This window comes from Caloenas nicobarica, chromosome 3 (assembly GCF_036013445.1).
Source record: "Caloenas nicobarica isolate bCalNic1 chromosome 3, bCalNic1.hap1, whole genome shotgun sequence".
Lineage (NCBI taxonomy): Eukaryota > Metazoa > Chordata > Aves > Columbiformes > Columbidae > Caloenas > Caloenas nicobarica.
The window spans coordinates 104158063-104181252 of record NC_088247.1 but is presented as its reverse complement, the minus strand read 5'-3'; the positions used below and the strand labels follow the sequence as shown (position 1 = coordinate 104181252).

General features: G+C 41.1%; 1 protein-coding gene across 1 annotated transcript in view; it reads right to left on the bottom strand.

Moving 5' to 3' along the window:
- The window catches only part of XDH (xanthine dehydrogenase), a 52449-nt gene that overhangs the window by 26628 nt on the left and 2631 nt on the right, over positions 1–23190 (bottom strand). The window contains exons 2-15 of the mRNA XM_065632370.1: positions 18617–18674; positions 16263–16359; positions 14913–15021; positions 13732–13858; positions 13064–13125; positions 11019–11087; positions 10137–10205; positions 9635–9721; positions 8177–8318; positions 7294–7386; positions 6340–6491; positions 5294–5387; positions 4330–4439; positions 225–409 (exon numbers count right to left, since the gene is read on the bottom strand). Of these exons, the coding sequence (XP_065488442.1) occupies positions 225–409; positions 4330–4439; positions 5294–5387; positions 6340–6491; positions 7294–7386; positions 8177–8318; positions 9635–9721; positions 10137–10205; positions 11019–11087; positions 13064–13125; positions 13732–13858; positions 14913–15021; positions 16263–16359; positions 18617–18674 (1454 nt within the window). The remainder of the gene's footprint in view (positions 1–224; positions 410–4329; positions 4440–5293; positions 5388–6339; positions 6492–7293; positions 7387–8176; positions 8319–9634; positions 9722–10136; positions 10206–11018; positions 11088–13063; positions 13126–13731; positions 13859–14912; positions 15022–16262; positions 16360–18616; positions 18675–23190) is intronic.

Genomic DNA, 23190 nt, shown 5'->3' with positions numbered 1-23190 from the left:
CTGGCTCTCTGAGAGACTGACATGGATTCCTGAGGGTAAGGAGCACTAGAGGAAGCAAGGCAAAGACGCACACAAAAAGCAGACTGCTGCAGAAGTGTAGCTACGCTTCTTCCCCTTTCTCCTTCTATGTACAATATCAGAGAGGATTTAGGTTATTTGGACTGCTCCTGTAAAAATCGGCACCGTTCCATTAGACAGCCTTTCTATCACAGAAAAATTCCTACCTGCCAGTGAGCTCCCGGCAAGTTTTTAGAGCCAGGACAGTTGTAGGAGCCATTCCTCCATAGCTTAGTTTTATCTCCTCCACTCGGCTGGTGCCATCTTGGAACAGGACTCTCATCCCACAGGTCACAATAGCAATGTCATCCTCCCGACGGGAAGCCTGCTTGAAAGCCGAGAAGTATTCACCCTAGAAGACAGGAAAGTGTTTCTTTACTCTCTCTTTACCTTGGCATGCGTTGGAGTATAAATATGGACAAGCGATTAACCTTTCTCTACATGACAGAGCTATTCCAGAGAAGTGTATCTGGTTGATTCAGCTTGCAGGGCCAAGCAGGACACATTTGTTCACGCAGTGCTGTATATTTTCACATGATTCAACAATTAATTCCAATTTATTAGATCAGTGGTTATTAGCCAAACTAGGACTGTGTGGGAAATGAGCTTTGGCAAAGATCTGCTCATACTTGTCAATTTTTTCCGTATCTTGAAAAGAAAAACCAGGACAGATTTTTTTGTACATAAACAAGCTTACAGTTCCTCACAACTTATTCTTTCTCCCAGGCTGCTAAGTTGGAAGCCTAATTAGTAAAACTCATATCCTAAACCCCTTCCCTTCAGAAGTCTTTGAACTCTGGAAGAACTGAAATCAATAATCACAAATGTCTCACAGTTCTAGAACAGACCAGATTAATTAATAAAAGACAATTTCAATCTGTTAATGCAAATATAATTCTCAGTAACTATCCTGAATCCTCTGCTGGTATCCACAGAGTGAGAAAATTCTTTTAAAAGCACCAGCAACTAGAACCCACAAAACTCAGCAGGTCTCCTATGAAGTGTGGCAGTAAATGAGCTTAACACTGTATCAGTATACCAAGAGTGATGGTACCATCTTGGAGTCACAGTACAGTCAGTTTTTCCCCTTATCTGTCCTGCAGATTATGACAAATTGCTGTTCAGGCATCCTGCAGAGTAAGAGAGGAATCAGATCCAGTGTCTTTGCACAGTCCTTCTGCAGAGTTTTCTGCCAAGTTTCGTCTCTAATAGCTTAGCCAAGTGACTCTGAGGAGCACAGCAGTGTGTTCCGTTAATTATTTCTGATCAGAAGTGGACAGCAATTCTTTCATTATTGTAAAGAATAATTCCTCTATTGTTTGCAAGGAGAGCAGTTTCACAAGAGGCCCCTTTTGTGCATTGACAACTTGTTACTGGAGATCTAACTGAAGGGTGTGTTTCATTTCCTGAATTCAAGTAATTAGTGGGCAGCCAGCAGATAATAGCCGAGGAGCATAAATGGCATCCTCCCAATCAGGCCATTCTGCCACTCTGCTTGTTGAAAGCTAATTGCTTTAAAGAGGAGAAAAAACAGCCTCTTCTCTTACTGCACACTTCAGAGAAGATTTCTAGTAACATGGTTGCAACAAGAGGGCAATGTTTGCCTTCGCTCCTCACAAGATGCCTTAGTTTTCTTGGTACGGAGTCCTGTGGGAGAAAAGACACTCACTATTTCCTCACTAGATGTGCAGGTGAGGTAACCATCACATCAGCTGCCCATGTCTGCCCTACCTCTTGGTAAAACATAGCATGTCCCCTCAAAACCACCACAGTGAAAGTTTCTAGGTGTTAGTTATTCTCACAGGAAAACCAAGCAACCCTCACTCTCAAGGGCTGCATGTTAGGGACCTAGATTAGTCTCCCCTCTTCCCTTCTGGAGAGGACACAATACCAGGTAAGAGCTCATTAAGAAATCCACAGGCTCCAGCAGATTCATAGGTAATATTCACAATTGCAAAAACATTGTTTCCATGCCATTTTTTTCAGTTCACCACCATGAAATAGAGAGATCAATAATGGGTGAAGGTTGGAGGATACTAATTTAAAGGATGAAGTAAGACTTCATAGAGTCATAGAATGGTTGGTTGGGAAGGGACCTTAGAGATCACCCAGTTCCAACCCCTCTGCCATGGGCAGGGACACATTCCACTAGATCAGGCTGCTCAAAGTCCCCTCCATCCTGGCCTTGAACACTTCATAACTGCTTTGTCTCTTCAGCAGGGCAAAAATTATGACAGTATGAACCTATGATGGCAATACTTAGCAAACAGTAGGTTAAGATTATTTTCCTAAGACAGAAATATACAGGCACTGTGTTGTCAGGCTTTTTCTATTTGAAAACTGGTGAATGTCTATGTGATCCAGAGTACCATTACCATAAAAATGAAATAACAGTGACAAATGTGATAGAGAAAGATGTATGCCAGGAAACGACACAAAAAATTGACAGTCACTAACTGAGTAATTACACAAGTGGTGCAAAACATTTGCGAGCATCAACTGAAACACAAGGAATGTTTTTATAGTCCAGAAGACAAAGAGGGTTGCTAAATAAAGGATATGTCCTATTCTAGGAATGCCTTGTTATATACAAAAGGCTAAGCAGTTTTCTTCTCTGAAATGTTTATATTTTATCTTTAATCCAGTGAGCTGTTTCCTTTCCTGAATATTGTCTTTGATCAGCTGCATTCCCCTTATAAGTACAGACTCGAAAATCTTTATTCCCTGAATATCTTCAATATCTGACACAAAACAGCAGGAGAAAAAGGCGTTACCTTCTCTCCCCCAACAGCCTCTCTGTAATAAAGCCTACCTTAAACTCAGTTTCCCTACAGTAACAATGAATTGGGTAAACTGCTAACGTTCTTTAGTCTAATGCTTTCTGTTGTTTGGCCAGTCTTACCCTTGGTGTGACAAGTCACATCAAGGCCAAGAGGTAACATCAATTTTAAACAAGCAAACCAAAAAATTTCATCTAGCCATGTGCTGACACAGCCCTGTTTCCAGTTGTGAGGAACCACGGTTCCAGAAGACTTCACCTGCCACATGTCAGCAACTTCAGACATCCTCTGAAGAACTTTGGTCTCCCTGATTTCCATTTTTGTGAGCAAAGATCAACCAAGAAACCATGAAGTAGAGAATTTGAAAGTTGCTTTAGTTTTTCAGATCAATGAGCTGCATATAACCTAGTGATGAAGCCACTGACCTGCTGGCAAGCATTTGTTTGTCTTGTGAAACTGCCATATGACTGTCATTTGGATGGAAGAATATGGTATTTTCCATTGACTACCTCCACCGTTTCTCATTTTGGCAAAAAGCAATGCTTCTTGTAATTATTACAAGATCAATGAAAAATCACTCAGAAATAGGTGGGAAAATACCATAAATAAAATAGCCATGTTCCCTTAATAGTTGGATACAAAAATTAGAGAAGACAGACGAAGGGTTTATTGATTCTATCCCATAATATGATGGCATTTCAAGTAAATCAGTGTTTTCAATTTATAAAGAAAATGTGTCACTACACTGTGAATCCTTGTATCTTTTAACTTGTAGCCCTAAAAACTGTAAGCCCTAAAAAGGTAAATACCTTCACAGCCATTAAATTTCAGTTTGGTGTTTTCAGCCCTAATGGGAAAAAAAGAGTTTTACCTCTTAGGCATTCTGATTCAGTTCACGCTGCCACATAGAAGTGTTCATTGCTCTCTTTGAAGGAAGGCTCATTTGAAGTTGCAAGTCCACATTGCCAGAATTCCCTGATAATCAGTCCTTGTGGTTTCAGTCTTGCAAGGCAAGGATGCAGAAACTGAACTTCCTTCTTATTCGTACACACTTTCCCTCATTTCCCATTTCAGTTCACAGAATTGAAGCAGGAGCGTTGGGAACCTTAACTTTACTTCAGGAACTGCTGGCATCTTTGCTGCATTATTTTGCAAACAGAACTTAGACCTCCAGGAACACCACTTTTTCACCTTTCATCATTACCAAATGCACTCAAAAAGCATCAGGCAATAAAGTGAAATTTATGTTTCTTACACTAGAAAACTTCTTGGGCTTAGGGTATTTATCGTAGAGCCCGGCTCCCCTGTCTTGTCAAGAAGAGTATTGTTGCTAGATTTTCATCAAATAATTTACTTGCTTCCTGGTCCACTTGGGACTGCATAAGCATTTGGAGGTCAGTTTCCAAGGAAAAAAGTGCCTAACATTGAAAATAACACTCAAACAACAGCATTTTAGCTCCACAAACACTGAAGTCTTTTCCTGCAAGCTTACCTTCTTGCTGTAGGGTATTTCCACAGAGAGAAGTATTTCTTCAGGCTTAACTATTGTCTTCCTGTATCCAGTGAAAAACTTCTCATCCATTGTGATAGTCCTTTTGCCCTCTATAGAGCAAGGAGAGATCAATGGCGGATTAATGACTCAGACAAAGAATGGCAATAGCTTGTGTGAAATAGCCTTCAACCTATAGAAATCACTCTTAGTATATCAGTTTTCATTTCTCCACTCTCTTTTACCAAATCAAGAATTATTTTATCAGATTTACTTTGGTCCTTATGGAATTCACGACAACTTCTGCCTACATATGAAGTTTTATTTGCACAGGAATTGATCAAAGAGACCTCCCCTTCTTTTTTATCTAATTAAAGCTGAGCCTCGAGATTAGCCAGTTTCCAGAATCCGAATGTAATTCCCTCTTTCTCCTTTCCTTAGCCTGCACACAAACCTGTACCAGAGAAAGTCACTGGTCAGACAGTCCACTTACTTCAAGGATTCTATTTCAAAAAAATCCTTCCTAAGAGCAAATACAAATTGAGACATTTGGCTTTTATTAAACAAAAAAACCAAACCACACACACAAAACAAAACAAGTTTCACTCTTTATCTGAAAAATCCACAAGGATCAAAGTATGATAGTGACAGAAACAATATCATGCCTATTAATTTTAATGATTAGACATCTTCAACCAGCTCTTCACAAGAACCTGTCTGTAAGTACATACACGGTGAGATTCATTCTGACACAGAAGTTCTGAATTCTTTAGGAAGCCAACCTTAGGCCTAGCCTTAGGGCTTCAGCCTCAAAAAGGGCAAAACCACTGAAGACTCAGACTAAGTCTATTTTACATAATGTTAACTTCCACTTCCAAGTTTTGACCTGACCTATTGGTCATTGACCCATGGCAAAGGACTGTTGACTATTCCACTCCCCTCAGTGACACAAGGAGATGTAACTTACCACTTGATACTAGAGTCAGTTTGCTTCCACTTGCCATTAACACAGGATTTAAGTCAGAAATTGGGCTTGCTGTCATTATGTTCCCACCAAGAGCCTAGAGTGATAATATATGTGTTAGATAAATACTAAAAAATCTGAAGATACAGCCATAGCATCTTGTAATCCTGCATTACTCCATACACAGCCCACTAGAGGTTAGGTCTGCTTGAGGTTGCTTTGATAAATTATTTTTGCTTACTCATCAATTTTAGGCCTTTAATGATGCGAGAAAACCTAAAACCCATGAAATCAGTTGCTGTCCCAGTCAATACTAACATTTGCCTGAAACACTTTCATGAAAAGTCTTTGAGTAATGCATCAAAGCTACCTTATGCTCAAACCACTATACCAAATAATGCCAAAATTCAATCACTTTAGCTGCAATTAAGGGAAAAGCCATAAAAGCATAGAGCGTCTTTTCAGTAACATTCAGGAATTCAATTTTTTTGGCTGCAATACAGACTTATGGCACAGTATCTTGTGGAACAAAATTGTGTTTGGTAGGGCTGGCTCATCAGCTTGCTTTATTTTTTTTTTCTCCTTTAGCAAACAGAGTTTGAACACACTGGATGCACCTCCTCTTTGCATTTAAAACTAGAGGAAAGTTTGCCAGATCTGATGCATTAATGCTATGACTACCATAGTTGTACTGGCAAAAATATACACACCTACTACTTTGAAGTTTGTTCAGTACTCTAAATACATTTTTGCTAAATAAGTCAAATCTCACTTCAGTTTCCCCCACTTATCCTGATAACAGCACTAGAAGACCTGGACAACTGTAATGTTTCCCTGGCTTGCTAAATCTGTGATGTCAGTGTAGCACAGACACCAGCTGAGACCCATGTTGTTGTCGGTTCCTGGAGCTGGCTTATGTGTACCAGTTTCTTTGCCTGGGTTTGCAGACGTTCTTGTGTGAGAAGCACAAGGCACAACATGGGATGACACAGGCCAGCTCCTCAGACTGAGCTTTCAGTTCCATTCCCTGCTGTTCCCAAGTCACTTACAGCAACATTCCTGATCTGTGGCCCTGCAAACCACCGTAGCTGTTCGAGGACAGCCTGGAAAACCTCTGTTTTGTAAGGAGGAAGCTCTGCCACCACTTTTCTCAGCACCTCCTCTACCAAGCTCAGGGTACAGGCAGCGCCAAAGGTGACCCCTGTAAACAAACAAATAAAAATGTTTTGAAAAAGGAATTGTTCTTCTCCCAAAAGTCAAGGTACAGTGGGACAGTTATAACTGTGCCTACAAAACTTAGATGAGTTTATTTGGACTGCAGGGTTTAGAGAAGATGTTCAGTCACACCAGACTATTTTGTATGCACTGCTTGTAAACATCACATCCCCAGAACAAAATTCACCTTTAAATAACAGCTCGTGCTGGTACTGCCTCTCAAATGACAGTAACCCACCACTCTTTTGCCTCAATGTAGTGTGAACAATATTGCCATCCTATAGGTATTAGTTTGCCCTTTGAGAACTTTCCAGTTTCCACACGTTAAACATTCTACCACGCTGTACGTGAGGTGCGGACCAAGGACTGCATTGAGCCACATGCACTACACTGTCCTAACTACTTCTGTTTGTAAGTCTGATCGGTTCCCACCGCGAAGATAGATGCAATACTTCACGTAGTAACTTAGACTGTCAAATTCAGCATCTGTCACCCAGTTACTAATTTTTAAATCTTTCCAAATAATAAGATTGCCCATTGAAACCCATTATTAACCCAGTTTATACACGTGAAATTATATTCAAACAGATAAAATATCTAATATATCTTCTAGCGAAAGCCCTCTGATTCTAAAATTATTTTTATATATCACTCAATTCCCTGCATGGGAGAGGCATTAATCCATATATAAAGCGGGTTTTAATTTGGGGATTTTCCTTCACATCCTCTTTATTATTCCATGGAGTACCCCCTCACTTCACAGGCATTCTGCCTCTCTTTTTGCTCACCCGTTTCAGTGTGCTGAACAGCGTTCATTTCAGAGATCCACGCTGGTGCTATTATGACTGGATACAACATGTTCTTTAACCTCATCTCAATACCTTAAGGAAAAGTAAAAGTCCTTCAGTTACACACAGGTGACAGAGATCCTCCGTTAACCGTTTCCCAATGGAACAGCAGCCGGCCTATTAAAGAGTGGGTTCATTGACCTTCTGTTATGCAGATTATTCAAGGTCACAGAGATATCAAGTGAATTGCTTTCCACTCATGCCAGAATTCTCAAAGGGAAGTTTTAGAGACTTTTTCTCTAGGCTTCAATAACCTTAAATACACTGTTCAGTACTTGCGTAACCTGGCTATTGTATGTAATGCTTCAAGAAAGAACAATGAATGCAATGAATACAAACTTTGGTGACTCTCTCCTGAACCAATTGCGCAGGACAACAGAATTACTAAATATGTCTGAACTCTCCTCCTCAGCGCTTATGTTTGCAGAAGTACGTATTTTGGGGGGAAAAAATCCCAATTTCAAGACTTGAGAGTTTACTCACTGAAAAATCTTTCAAAACGCAAGTTTCACAACTAAATTGATTTGATCACAAGGACATTTTACGCTGTGCCACTCCCTTCTCAAAATTCCACAAAGCTAGCACAAAAGTTCAGAGGGCTAGATAAGCTTTTATTTCGCATGACACAACAAAGAACAGGGAAAAACATTCACTGTGAGATTGATCTCTCTGAGAGGAAAATCTGTTTCTACATACGACCTGAAGATTAAATAGCTATTTAACAGCAATGGCATGAAGGAGGTTTACATTTGCATTGTTCTCACAAAATGGTCCATGGAAAGTTTTCCAAGTGCTCTTAATGAGTATTAGGTCTTCCTCTTACCCACTTCTGTGTTCCCCACAACAAGCTTGGCATTGGGGTACTGGGATTTGAGAGCCACCAATTCCTTGAGAGTTGTAGGCTGGATCCACATCACACGCTCGCCTTTGAAACACAGCTGCTTCTGCCGTTTGTTACCCTGAGTCTGCAAAAGTGAATCCAGATAGAGTTCAGACCCTACGTCAAGCCAAGAAACCCTGCTCAGATGCTGCCCATGCCTAGGCCAGGCCAGGCTCCATCTCAGTCACGTTACCAAGAGGCGGCTGTGATGTCCACACTTGTTGGCAGTTAGCCATTCCCCACCCTCCCACTACAAGTGACAGCCTTTTTCATGCTGACAAAAGTTTTCCCTTCCTGATATTTTCAGGTGCATCCTGCTGCCACATCTCCCTTGCAAGACCTCTGCCAGAAAGCTCCATCTGACCAAACTTCTGGCAGACGCCTGTGGCTTCAACCATCTTAGAAGGAATGGGTTTTCCATTCTCATCTCACTGCAAAAATGTCAGTCTTTAGCACTGCTCATTGTGAGTTACCAGGTGTAAAGCCAGATTCTGGTTCCCTTTTTAATTCCTTCATCCAGTGACTGAAGAAAACAGACAACCATGGCTGCCTCCCAGCAACGTCAGATTAACCCTCAAGCAGGAGAACATCTTGGAGAAGAAACAGAGGGAAGCTATCTCAAGCTAAATATATATTATGTTATAGTCTACGAGAACCTGTCCATGCTGTACCTCATGACACATTTAGGCTGGGTGCAGCAGCAGGACTAACGATTGAATTTCAGTTGTTTGTTAAGTGTGAAGGAAGCTGTAAACATGCCACATGCTGGGCTAGATTCCTGGCTGGAACACATTTGCTCCAGGGAAAACTACCCCAAAAAAGGCAGGAATGAAACATGGAGAGAAACTAATTTCACCTAACTCTTGGTGTCAGTGTGAGCCAGCCAACTTCTACCACTCCTGCTACACTGAATGGAAAGAAGTTGGTGCTTTCGGGAAAGTCATCTAGTTGAAATATTTATTCAGCTACATCCCACAGCTCCTACTTCTCTTCCTCCACTATAAAGGGAGCACGGGGCAATCAGGTCAGATAGGGCTGTATTTAATGCAGAAGTTCACATCTGACCTAGTTAATTGAAATTTAGGTGTCAGCAACTGTTCCACTCCTGGACAGGCAGTGACTGGAAAGGAAGGGAACACAGGAGCAGACATGTATGGTAAGAGACAGAGGAAAGCCAGCCAGCTGGGGCAGGCACTTGGCCTGCATGTCTCTTAAGCCACTCTGCTTAAAAGCCTTCCCTTTTACAAAAAATGGAAGCATTCATGCCCATGCATCTTCTTTTCTCAGCAGCCATCTTTTGCACTGCCATTTCCTCAGGGCAGAGACACCACGGATGCTCAAACTCTGTGCAGAACAACAAAATCAATGAACCACATACTGTTTGTTTGCGAATTAATTTACCATTAACTCTGGTGGGAAGATTGGCTCCTGTGTAGGGTCCAATGGCTGGAACTCCGAAGAATTGAACAGGCTGGAGGACATCATTGTCTATGACAAAGAAAATGCAAATGGCTGGGCAGCAGAGGAAAAAGCTATCCACATACAATCCTAACTCATTCCTCTTTCCAGTCAAATCCGTATTACTATTTCATGGAGCAAAGAATGGCAAACACAGTGAAAAGATGCCATCTGTTCCAGTGTTTCAGGTTCTTCAGTTATATTTTTCTGATCGCAATGCATGTCTGGTCAGAAACCTGAACTCTGAGCACACGAGCAGGTTTTTGCCAATCAAAAGTGACACCACTTTCACATTGACATGTCAAATTACATCAAAGGTACCTTTTCTGAGGTAAGATCAGCATTAAATATAAATTAGTCTTAACTGCTTTGCATAACAAGCCAGAGCTAAGACTTCAAAACATCAGAAATAGACAAAATATCTAATAGTTGAGAGTCATTTTACCACATTGTCTTCTTTTCCATTCATGCAGCAGCCTGGACCATTGGCTTTTCCTCTACAGCAGCCCCCATTCTGAAGAAGAAACAAGCACACTTCAGCTATTCTACACCAAGTCAGAACATTCCAACTTTTACAGGATATACTCCTCCTCTTTTATCAATGCCTGGATCATAGAAATTTGCAGTAACATTTTTCATTAATAAACTACTTTGAAAAAAATCCAAACAGTCTTAACTGCTGGAGTATTCCATGCAACACTAGACAATTCCTAACAAAGAATTCACAGGAATTCACTGGAATTTCCTGGTAAAGAATTTCATTATATTGTCTCTTTCCTAAATTAATTTTATACTCACACTACCTTATGCCCTAATTCCTGTTTTCATCCCCGCATTGTTTGTACCTCAACTGGTACATAAAATGTGATTAACTTTTTTTCCTCTAGATATTCCAAAAGGTTCCAATTGTACAATTTATTGGTAAGTTGATTAAATTAGTTAATTCATCATTGGACTGCAAAGTTTGGGAAAGATCATACTGGGTAATGAACTGGTTTTTAGATCTGTTTTCACAGAGATCCTTTCAGTATACCAGAAACTGGCAACACATCGCTTACAATTGTCACCATTCTATTTCACAAAAGTGTTGCACCTCATAGATTCAGAAGGAACGTATCTAGCTCACTGTTGCAAAACCTGTGTTGCGATGCCTGGTCGTGCTCACCAGGACACATGCAGTTGCAGTGTTTTCCAAGAGAAAGACACTCAAACCAGCCCAGAGAGCTCTGAATATTTGCACCACAGTAGAGCCAGAGAGGTGACTAACACATCAAAACTCCAGTACTATATTGCAAATTGAGGTTATGGCTTTTAAAATGCAGCTTACCATGCTTTTTTCCCTCTCACTACGACAGCATCCAGTGCCATTGGCTACTCTGCCACAGCAATTCAGGTCCTGTGGGGACAAACACTGTTTTGAGAAATATGTGCAGATTCCAAGGAAATGAAGTAGACTTGATCCCCGTTAGAGAGAAATTCATCCCACATTTATTATATCCAAAGCAGAAACGTGAGATGGAAGATGCCAAGCAAGTAGGTGTTTCCCTTGCCAATGGAAGGCAGTGTCCTGCAGTGTGATGTCTGGGTCATGTCCAGTCTACTGACAGACCTCTTGTGCTGGTCTAAAACTATTATGACCATTCAGCCAGTACCTCTGGTCCAGGTGGAGCTGTGAGGAGATACCCAGAAAAGAGTAAAAGGGATGAGCACATAACAATACAATACCTAGTATTGTCCCAGCATCCAGCTGCATTCAGCTCAGGGACTACCTTAGCCAAGTGTGGTTTCTGTCTCTCTCGTAACCCTCAGTAGCTCTCTGTCCAAGTATCTGCTCAGCCTTCTCTGGAGCCTGTGTAAGTTTTTGGTGCCCTCAACACCCTTTGGTGAGTTCTGCAGATCAGCTACCTGGTATGTGACAGACCGTCTGCTTTTGTTTTCAACCTGACTGCTACTAGTTTCATTTCTTGACATGTTGGTCTTGTATTAGAAGAGGCAGCAAACAGCAGATGCCTGTCCACATCCCACCTGCCAGCCACAATTTTGTAGATCTCTATCAGAGGTCAACACTGTGTAGACCCCCTTCCCCTCCCTGAAATCTTTTTCCCAGGCTGAAGCATCATCTTCCTGCATGGTAAGAGAAAGATGATCGTGTTTGCTCACAGCCTATCATTTTACGTGTGAAATGACGACTGCATTTCACTCTGTAAATTGCTTTGCATTTTTTTGCCCTGCATGTTGTATCCCATTGTATTCTGCAGTCTCTCAGGTTCATAAAGTCCTTCTGAAATTCCTCAAAGTCTATTCCTGTCTTCACTGCCCAGACTAACTTGATATCATTTAACTTATTTTCTCACATCACTGCTCACTCTCTTTTCCACCTAATTTATGGATATCTTGAACAGCCTTGTTCCCACCACAGGTCCCAGCAGAACTCCATCAGTGACCTCCCTCCATTGCAAAAGTACACCATCTTCTCCAACCTGCCATTTCCTGCCTTTTAACCAATCTTTAATCCATACAGAGATTTTTATTCTTACCCCATGGCTTCTTATTGTCTTTAAAAGCCTTTGGTGAGACACTGTTGAAAGCCTGTTGGAAATCCAAGTAGGCTATATGAACTGAGTTTATCAACCATTTGTAATGGATCTTACTCCCACTTGTATTCTCTTTTGTTGACCGTAATTCTGGATAATAAAATTAATGGACAACATTCCAAATTCTTTACTTTTGATATTTAATGCCAGGGTAGCCCCGTAAGTGGCTAGTAATCACTAGAGGACATAACAATGTACTTTTCTTTGCAGCCTCCAGCAGTCTCTCAGAAAAAAAAGGACTAGAGAAAACTTATGGTAGAGCTTCATACTTCACTCAAACCAGAAGATGAGTTCTGGGCAACAGCTATAAAAGCAGGGACTTCAACTACTTTCCAGAGTTATTTCGGCTCTGCAGCTGATCTTTCAACAATGCAACTTTCTCATGAGATTCCCCCGCAGTATGTCCTTACTTGTGCACCATACCTTTACACTTTTTTTCACATCAGGGATCATTTGCAAGCTGTATTATGCAGAGATGCTGTGTTTTTCAGAGACTTACAGAAAATAATTACAGAGTTTGATTACCTGTGATCCAAAAAGGGACCATCAGGTGGATCTTAGAGTGCTCCACTACCAGCAACTGGAGTAAAGGAGTTGGTCTTGCATTACTAATACATGAAGCACATACAAAGGGGTCAAGAGCTGGAGCTGGGTTGTTGTAGCATATATATTTCCTTCCTCCTCATTGTGTATTTTCATGTTCATGGTGTATTTTAGTAACAGAAAGGAAGACAGAGAGCCTTCCAGATTTTTTTAAACATTACCTGAAGCCACTTACTTTAGCAAATGTTCTGTATCCTTCCAGAATGGGTCTGTACCCTGTACACCGACACAAGTTGCCTGCATTGCCAGAGCAAAAGGATAAATATTTAGTGTCATTTGGCTGTGAACTTACAATAAAATGTTCTAAAAAAAGGTTTCTCACAAAAGCTTTTCAAATCTAGATAAAGCTAATGAAAAAACTGGGAGGAAAATGTCATTAGTAACCTTGCAACAATCCTACCATCCCTTTTTGTTGAAATTTTAAATTGAAATTAATTTAGAAAAAACCTCAGTATTCATTTACCTCAATGCTCTCTGTCACCTCTGCAGGTTCTTGTGAGAGCAATGAATAAACAAGGAGATGTGGAGGCTCTTATTAGGGCCCCCAATGTCAGGCTACCTTTTGTTCTGTGTTAAGCTTAGTGGGGTCCTAATCCAAGAACAAGGTCACTTGCCTCTGCTTCAGGACAAACAATGATCTTCTGTGAGATTTTTCACAGGCCATTTTTGTTCACTTTATAACACCTGGCCAGTCTCCTAGTGGAAAAGCTAGTTCTTAACCTCCTAACAATTGGCTATCTTTCATGAAATATAATTAAACAAAGGTGCACCTCCATCCTATTTGGTGAAGCAGATGTAATGAAAGCAGAACAGGTTGCATCTCTGCAGGGCTCTGAGCATTACCTTGGAAAGCATCTTCTATGTCCTCCATTTTGGGCTCAGGTTTATTCCGAAGCAATGTATACATGGACATGACGATGCCTGGAGTGCAAAAGCCGCATTGGGACCCATGGCTTTTTGCTATTCTCTCCTAAGAAAAAGTAGCAACAACCATCAGTCTATAATAATCAGGGCAGGTTCATTGGTGTACTTGTTTCTGCAACATCTGTTAAAAAAAAAAGTCTCACCAGAGGAACTAAGACTATTATCAGATGTTCTCTGATGAGATGGTCAACCTATAAAGCAGACTTCGAAGAAGAGAACACTGAAAAGTTTGCATGTAGACTTTGAACTCCCAGTGTAACTGAAGGCAACTAGAAGCCTCCAATGAGATCAGGAGTTCTTCAGCTTTACCATGCTAGAAAGGTTGGGGCTACCTGCATAGACTCGAGTTTGAATTTCAAAGCTTAGCCGTTAGAATCTTCAGAGGAAGTAAAGACAAGTAAACAAAGGTCAGACTAGCTGCCATCCATTCATGCATGTCTAACTTATTTTTCACTTTGTTGTTCAACTGTCTCGGATAGATATTGGCACAAGCCCTACCCACTGCTCCTTAAAGGAGCAATCTCTGACAAAGCTGAGGCAAATCTGCCTCCATAAAATGTGCATCATAACACCTTGCTAGAAGAGCAAGGCTTCACATTCCTGTGAGTCCTCTCCACCAAGAATGTTCTGGGACTCCAGAAGCATTGCTGAACCAAACCATACTGCACCACTGCAGGGAAGGTTCCTACTACACAGAATGAGACACCAAGGTCATTCATGGAAGGCCATAGGAGAGTCAAAACCCAGCTCAGATTTCCAAGTCACTATATAGGCTTTCACCACAACATCAGTCCTTCCATTGCCTGGGATTTGGTCCAGGACATGGACTAAATACAGCCACAAAAGCCTAGAACAAAAGCATTGGCAATTCAGCCAGGATAGCAGCAGTGAACTTGTTATGGCATAACAAACCTGCAGCATTGACCCAGGAGTTTGTTCTGTCACTTAGTCATTCCTACAAGTAAAGACTGTTCATGCGGAAAGTCAGATTACCACCTTTAAAATTATGATGGAGGTCCCAACACCCTGGAACAGGATTAATTAACATAAGAAGAAAACATGGACAGAGGGTTTTAAAGTTACCAGTATTAATAGCTCACCTGGGCTGGGTGCAGCCTGGATTTGGTGCTTCCTATGCCTTCAACAGTAGTTACAGCTACATGATGCAGGGCACAGACAGGGAAGAGGCAAGCATTGGCAGTATGGTGGCTAAAATAACAAATTAAGGTCATTTCATCTAACAATGCTGCTCAAAAAAGTAAAAAGGGAACAGAAGGACTGAACAGAACTCAGCAACTGTAGCAGTACACACAACAGGAGAACTTAAATAAATGGGATACAGGTATTAGTTACAAGCCAAATCCTGTAGCACCTACTCAGCCAAAGTTCTCATCAGCTTCACTTGAAGTTTAAACTGAGTATGCACCCTAGGATTTGACCTAGAAATAACAGCTTTAAGCATCCTCATAGCATATTAAGCTATAGAACCCATGCAAGTAATTTACAAGGGAAAACTACAAATACCAAGGTGCTATACAACTGGCCTGGCCCACTCACAAAGCTACATAAGAGCACAGAGCTCCTGGTCTTTTACCTAGGAAACCATTTCTAGGTGGTACACATGGGGGAAAAGTCTAGGCAGAAGGTAAAATAGAATAATGTCAGCAACATTCTTATGCTTTATTTCATTTCTATTGAAACAGAATAGTGACCCTAAAGATATCCTGTTCAAAGCCACGTTACTAAGCAGAATCACTAAGTTAGATGATCCCAAGTAAAAGCATCTCCAAGCATTATTCTGAATATGTCCAAGATTTCAGTGTTTTCCATTCCCCACAAAACAAACAAACAAACAAACAAAACCCACACCACAAACACACTGGGGCCTATCCCTCTGCCTCATCCTCTCTCTCCATTCCCCTTTTTGTTTGAATCCACTGCTTTAGTCTTCAATTAATTAGAGAGCAGGAGGAAAGTTTATGTCTCAGGAAATAAAAGTCATCCTGAAGGTTACAATAGAAGTAGAGAAAAAGTGAGTATCTGCTGGCATACAGAAACGAGATTATTATCGTAATACAACAGCAGTAAAGATTTTATCACAGTCATCATCACTTGGGTCATCTCAGCAAAAGTTGTATTACATTGCAAGAAAGGAACACAAAGGTTTTCTGAACTGAGAAAAGGCAGATCACCTGCATGATCATAGAGTCAGTACAGATATTTCACGGCACAATGAAATAGTTCCCTATTGGCACTGTGCAATGCTACAGGAAAAAATAACCTTCTTATCTCAGCCTTCTGAGTTTATGTTCTGAAAGTGAAAAAATGTGTTTTGGCAGAAACATACATTATATAACTTTTTTAAAAGTGGTACCACATCTGGAATGTCAAGAACCTGCATCTGTCCCCATTTAGTTTCTCTGTTGAAGAGTTCAGATTGCAAAGGATACAGGATTTTCTTCCGAAAAGGATCATACTTGGATATCATAACAGTGCAAGCACCACATCCACCTTCTCCACAGCCTAGTTTGGTTCCACATAGTCCCACTGAGAGAACAAGAATCAAGGAAAATACAAAGAGTGTTGGCAGAAACCTGCTCAAACGCTTGTCGATCAAGGCTTAGCAACAAGTTCTTGCTGGAAACAAAGCACTCATTTTTTCTGCTTAATAATTTAACATAAGCAAAGTTTCAAATGCTGGCATGTGAGCTTCGAGATCAACACCCAAAGCTATAATAAGGAGGCAGTCGACATTCCAATAGACTCTTAGAATAAACAAATCATGTCTGAATTTCAACAGTTCCCACTTTCCATTAGACTCAGAAAAGGAAACAGCTCAAGGGAGACAAATCAGCCAGTCACTGCTGAGCAGGGGCTGTTCAGGCATGCAGTCCCATCCCTGAGACCCATGGTGGCATCTCTGTCAGCACCCCTCACCGGCAGTCGTTAAATTCTTCCTACACCTGGTAATTTCTACCACCTAGAAGGTGCCCAGGCAGTCGTGCAATGTTACAAGTCCCAAAGCTTAGCACTGAGATGGGAGCTGCACTTCAGCTGCTCATAAACTCCCTGCATCTCAAGAGTCACGATCTGGCCACTCTGGCTTCTCTCTTCTTCTCCCCAGTAGCCCAGTTCCCATAAAACCACAGGACGGAAGACACTGAGAGCCAGAACTAGTGGAGATGCACAGAACCTCTGCACACACACCTGGGAATCCACAAGGCATAAGGACCAGCCTAAGCAGATTCCTCCTCTGGCTGCAGAGTGCATGTCTGCACTTTTCAACCGGGAATTACATCAAATGTTCTGCAAAGCGATTTCAGGAGAGAATTCTTCAGGCCACTTCTGCTTTGGGTTCCTTCACTCATTAGAAGGTAATTAGACTGCTGCTATTTGTTGTGAAGGGGATTGGCCAATGCAGATAGAATTTTGGTGGGAAAAGAAGAGCTGATTTTGGTGGCGACGGACACATGCCCGTACTGAGATAATCAACTTGTTTTCTGCTGCTTCCCCAGAGGCCTATGATATAGGGAGCTCAAATCATCTTTGCCTTCAACACAAAGATTCTGGAACCAACTGTTCTCATACAATCATGGGCCTGCTTCAGCAGAAATACAGCTTGCTTATGCCATCCAATGCTTCTCTTGACAACAGTGCTAGTCTGCCTCAATAAAACATGTTTCTCAAGGTATTTGAGATAAAGTTTCTTTGAAATAAAGAACTTTGAAATAAGTTCACCAGAATGTTCATGCAGCAGATCAGTTTTGAAGAACTCACGTTATCTCCTTGTGGAGCTATACATATTAGATATTAAAAAGCTTAGACATGAAAGGTCTAGCAGTAAGAAGTGCACACAGGCAGAAGGGTCAGGCCACTTTTTTCCTGTCTTGAACTTTATCCACCCGAGGTACAGTCAGACAAAATGAGGTCATTGATAGTTGGAAACTATCAACAAAATGGGGCTGTTGATAGTGCTGGAAACTGCAAAGAGCGTGATTTATATCCCTGTACTCCTTTCAGATCCCAGGCAAATAGAACATGGCAGCACAGTGAAATAAATATGCATTATTCTTTTCAAGCAATACACTAACACAGATGTGAACAGTTTGGCATATGTACACATCCAGCCAGTCAGATAAAAACTCAGAATACATGGAATGACACTATCTACTGAATCGGACCTAGTATAGCCAGCCTGGTCATCACAGTAATAGCTACCGAGTTCCTGAATCTAATCTGACTCACGTGCTGACCAGTTTCAAATAGGAGTGAAACGTGACTCCTTGCACCTGTTCATGTAAACATGCCCACAGTACGTGATGGGAAACACTGCCTCTGAGTCTGCATCATCTGTTAAACAGGCCACCAGATAATCAAGTTTTTGGGTGTTAACTGTCCAGTAATATGCAAATTATTGGATGATACAGGAAGCAGCTCAAGTGGCTATAATGTTTTGGCCAGAAAATTCTTTACAATTTGTGTGGAACAAACCTAAATTTCCTTCAGTTTTCTTGTCTCAATATTGTTTTCCTTCCATCATGTTCTAATTCTTGGCAATTCAGAGAGTTTTCTCTTTAAAGTATTAATAAATTATTTAAAGTACACTATTTAAATTTTGCTATTGTTTGAGCTTGGAATACCAGCTGTAATCTTTGCCAGCAAGAAATACCAGACCATGCAGAGCACTCCCTCTCATACTCTGCACAAGCTCTGCCCAGCACTCAAGTGACAGGCAGAACAGTAAACAATTCTGAAATGCTGTAGGCATTCAAAGCCTTCTGCAGTTTCTTCTGACACTGGATACATTTTCTTCGTAGATAGGTTAGCAGAGTTGTTTCTGGGTCCACATATTTTTCCACCACCTGCAAGAAGGGAAAGGTACTGTTACACACAGGATGCTTTACAAACAGATGTGTCAGTTGGAAGGAGAAAGTTTGGTCTTTCTGCAACTTCTTTTCCAAAGCAGGGAGTAGAACCACTTATTAATTCCCCTTACTAGGCTCAGTAATGTTGGTCATGCATCCAGACACCAGGTTTCCTTGAATTTATTGTGAGAAAAAAAAGTATATGCGTTACATACGTCAGAATTTTTCAACTGTGGCACACTGAAGCAAATCTTTAAAAATCCCTTCATCAAAAATGGTAAACAGAATTAGTAGTGAGCAGAGAAAGAACTGTTTTGTACTTGAGTTTTGAATTCTTGATGTCTTCCCAAATTGCATCTCATCTTTATTGACCATGCACAACTGACCTCTGTCCCTTCTCCTTTTTACTATTAGAAGAGACAGAGAAAATAAGTAGATAGAGAATGACAGAAACAGCATCAGTAATAGACGTTGCAGAGGAGAGAAAAACAACCAACCAACCAACAGTGGAAACCGAAACACGACCAATACAGCTGCTGCAGGACAGAGAGCAAGTACCAATCGTCTTGAAGTTTCTCTTTCTTCCCTGCTAACATTAAAATAATCAGCATTACATTAGTAGCCATCCTGTATGAGGGAAGATGAAATTCCAACTAAGAAGAAATTGTCTCTGCACATTTTCAGTCAGCTCCATCTTGTTAGTGAACAACACTATTAGCAGTTGTGTATTAGACACAAAATTATATTTTACTTCAGCCTCTGCCCAGTGGTCAGAAACCAAAGTTCTGCCCTTGCATCCAAATAGCCACAGAGCTTGTCTTCCACTTTTTCTGTTATTAATAAGAGCATCGAGAAACTTTTCCAAAGTCACTGTGTGCCTGAATGTAATCTCATGTTCTTGGCTCTTACAATGTGCAAGTCCTAAGTACAATAGTTACAGTTTACTTAATCACTCCCAGTTTGAAGGGCAAATTGAAATGGAGGTCATTTGTGTAAGCCTTTTTTCTTACTGATAAGAAACCTTCACAACATCTATACTGCTTCAGTTTTATGCCTTTGACACGTGACAGGGTTATTCTAAAGAGACAAGGTTCATACTTCCTATTTGAGATGGTTTTTAGAACCGTCCCATAAAGCTGCTGCTACAAAACACAACCGGTTGTTTTTTGCACATTTCATTCCTGCATTGGGGATAATCTACAAGGAAGCAAAATTCATTCTTCTAGCTTGGGGATGTCTTGCTGTAAATCATGCAGCACTCATATTGCTGCTATTCAGAGCAAAGTGCTCCTGTTTCCTCACCTTCCGGATGCACAGAAACGTGTAAGAGCATACAGTGGCTCTCTTATGACCACTTGGTTCAGAGTAAGCACATATATCCCTCTGCAGTGATGCAGAGTAAGCACATATATCCCTCTGCAGTAGTTTGGTATACTGACAGACACGAGCACTTAATTACAAAACACCCATGACTACAAGTATCCCATGAACAAAAGGCCTTTCACAGCCATTTCACTGGCAAAGAGCCTTCCCAAGCAACTCCTACCCTCGCTGTCAAGCCGACTTTCTTCCTCAGCACCAATGGCCATTGCAAACCCTTCCAAAGCAGCTTCCAAGATAGCCAGGCACAGAAGCTTTTTAGCTTCAGAATAGTTTTCCAGATGGTTAAATATTATTGAGATTATTCTATGCTTAGATCAAAGGAAATATCTCAAGAGGTTTTCTTGAAAGTATACAAGAAGCATCCCATTGTGTACTCAAACAAAGCAACTAAAAGTTTGGCCAAATGGCTCCTTTTCAGTACATTAAAAAAGAAGTAAAACACTGGCCTAAGCCTTCATTTAGCAAAACTTTTCACCACTCAGCTCCACACATCTTTAGTGACGGACTTAATCCAGCGTTAAGTCTCAAAGTCAAATTTTTGCTCAACTTTATCAGAAAGTGGCTCCCACTGTGCAATAGAACGTGTCCTTAGTAGTCCCCACTCTTACCCTGTTCAAACCAATTCCCCAGTTCCCACTTCCTCCACTTCAAACTACTCTGCTGTAGCTGTATATCCACAATGCCGGCAGAGACTTAAGATCAGCGGGAGGTAAGGGGCAAGACTCTGGAGGACATTCTGGATTAAACCAAATCTCACACATCAGAGAGCAGGGACTCATTTCTTTGCACTCAGACTCCTGGTGGGGCGATGCTTGTTTATGAGTCTCTCTTGCTGGCCACACAGGAAGAACTTTTTACTGTTCCTGCCTTAACTCCATTGTCACTGATGCCAGTTTTGTCCTCCAGCATGTCATTCCTCCAGCGGTTTGTTACACTCACCTGCTGTGATTTGTTCTTAAAATATTTTAAAACCCTGTGGGTGGTAATAGCATCTCTTGTCCGATGCCCAGAACAATATGATTCACAATTCGGTATCTTGCCCATCAAAACAATTCTTGCTCACCTCCCACTGGTGTCCTTGTACAGAGGAAACTGAATTACACCCATTGCCTTCAGTGGGAGTAGAATCAGCCAAGTTAGATGTTGCAATTAAATAAATATTTCCTTTTTGTTCGGTTACTGGTTCTTTAGGTTTTTGGGGGTTTGTGTTTTGTTTGTTTGTTTTTAAACCAAATGGCACATTGCCAAATACACCAGATTGAAGGTTAGATTTTGACAGATTCAAAACTGTGGATTTTACTGCATATGATAGCTTAAATATTGATCAAATGCAGAAAGAAACTTCGTTGGAAATGTTAGGATGGCACTGATAGTCAAACGACCCCCAACAAATGTGCTCTGTACTGCTGTGTTTGTAATATACATCTATTCGTCCACTAATTCTAGGAATCTTAAATACTCGGATAACCTCAGCGGGGAGCCCCGTCTGGCCCTATAGCTCTTCAAGCTTTAAGTACTACATGGAGCAAGTTCCTAATCAGTATCCTGCACTCTTAGAGCCTGTGGGGTGGTCCAGAGAGCTGTTGATCTCACTTTCCCATGATTTCATGCACACAATTTGGATCTCAGCAAATATTTTGTTTGCCCTCTTCTCTACCTGCCTTTCACTAACTCAGATAACTTTGCCTTTACAACATAAAACATCATATTTAGGTTAGCATTCCCAGAAAGTTAAAGAAAGGATTTTTCAATTTAAAACAACAGTAGCTGAGCAAGGTAAATAGAGGAACAAAAAGGAAAATAAGACAGAAATTTTCCTAGTTCCCTAATCAACATGCTCACCCTTCCATCAGGTAGGGTCTTTAAATAAGAAGTTAATGCTTTTCTGAACACCAAGCTCCATTCAATCACTAGTCCCTAATCACTCAATTAGTTGCAAGAAGAGAAGATGAAGTGTTTTAACCAGACTGTCACACAGTAAGTCAGACGAGTCAATGGTAAAGGTCCCCTAGGACATTACAATCTGTGAATGTATATTCCTGAAGTCAATGAGAGATTTCAAATTTATTTACCAGGAAAAATAATTAGAACACAGATGAACAAACTGTGCATAACCACACAATGTAAATCTGCTACTGGTCATGAGAACATTTTGTTCTGCTTTAAACCAGTACACTGAAAACTTGTAATTCACTGTTTATGTAGGACCCAGAGGGTCCCAATGCTCAAAAAAATCCTGTACTTTGGCTGGCCCCATCTGCAATCAAACATCCACAAGCTTTGGAAGAGGTCTAATGTGGCTTCCAGTGCAGACCCCCTCTTAACACTTAGGACAGAAACAGAAATATTGACCCCGCATGTTTGAACTAAAGTTACATGCTACATATGCACGAGACAGACTTGTCAGCTGAGAAAAACAAAATTGCCACTATTAGCTTTAAATTGCATGTGTTATTTTCCATTCTAGTCTAGGCAGACCAGCAAGATAACTTTGTGCTAGTTGTGTGCCAAGCTTTACACCCAGTGAGGTAAACAAGTGCTTAAAATAAACAATTCTGAATGTGAAGTATGCTCAGCTGTTCTGAAGAGAGTTTTTCCTGACAACATTGCAGACTGGGCTAATGCAAAAGAAGCAATTGCTCCTCTCAAAGTCTCTATCTTATCAACCACCACCTATCACACAGTTTTGTACCATGACAGAATATCAGCAGCCCATTAGCAATGTCAAGCTGTCACGAATTCGCACAGCAGTAACCTTTCCCACTGACCATGCTGTCACATTCTTTGCAGCGAATCAACTGGAATATTTAGTCAGGACTCCAGATGGATGGAGTTGTATCCTCACTTGCTGCCTGCTGTTTCAGCAGCATTGCCCAGGCACTTGCCACCACCCCTTGTGTCAGATAACTTCTTACGTGCAGAAGTGTCCCAACAAACTCCACATTTGTTGCCACGGATCAGATTGCCTCATGAGTCCAGTTCTCTCTCTTGAACCTGCATTTGGTGGGGGTGTAACGCAAGTCATTTCAGCAGCACACCAAAAAAAAAACGGAGTAGAAAAAATAAGTGTCACTGGAGGCTCTGGGTAGAGCATAACCCTGGAAACTTTCACCTCTCTGGTCAGGTGGAA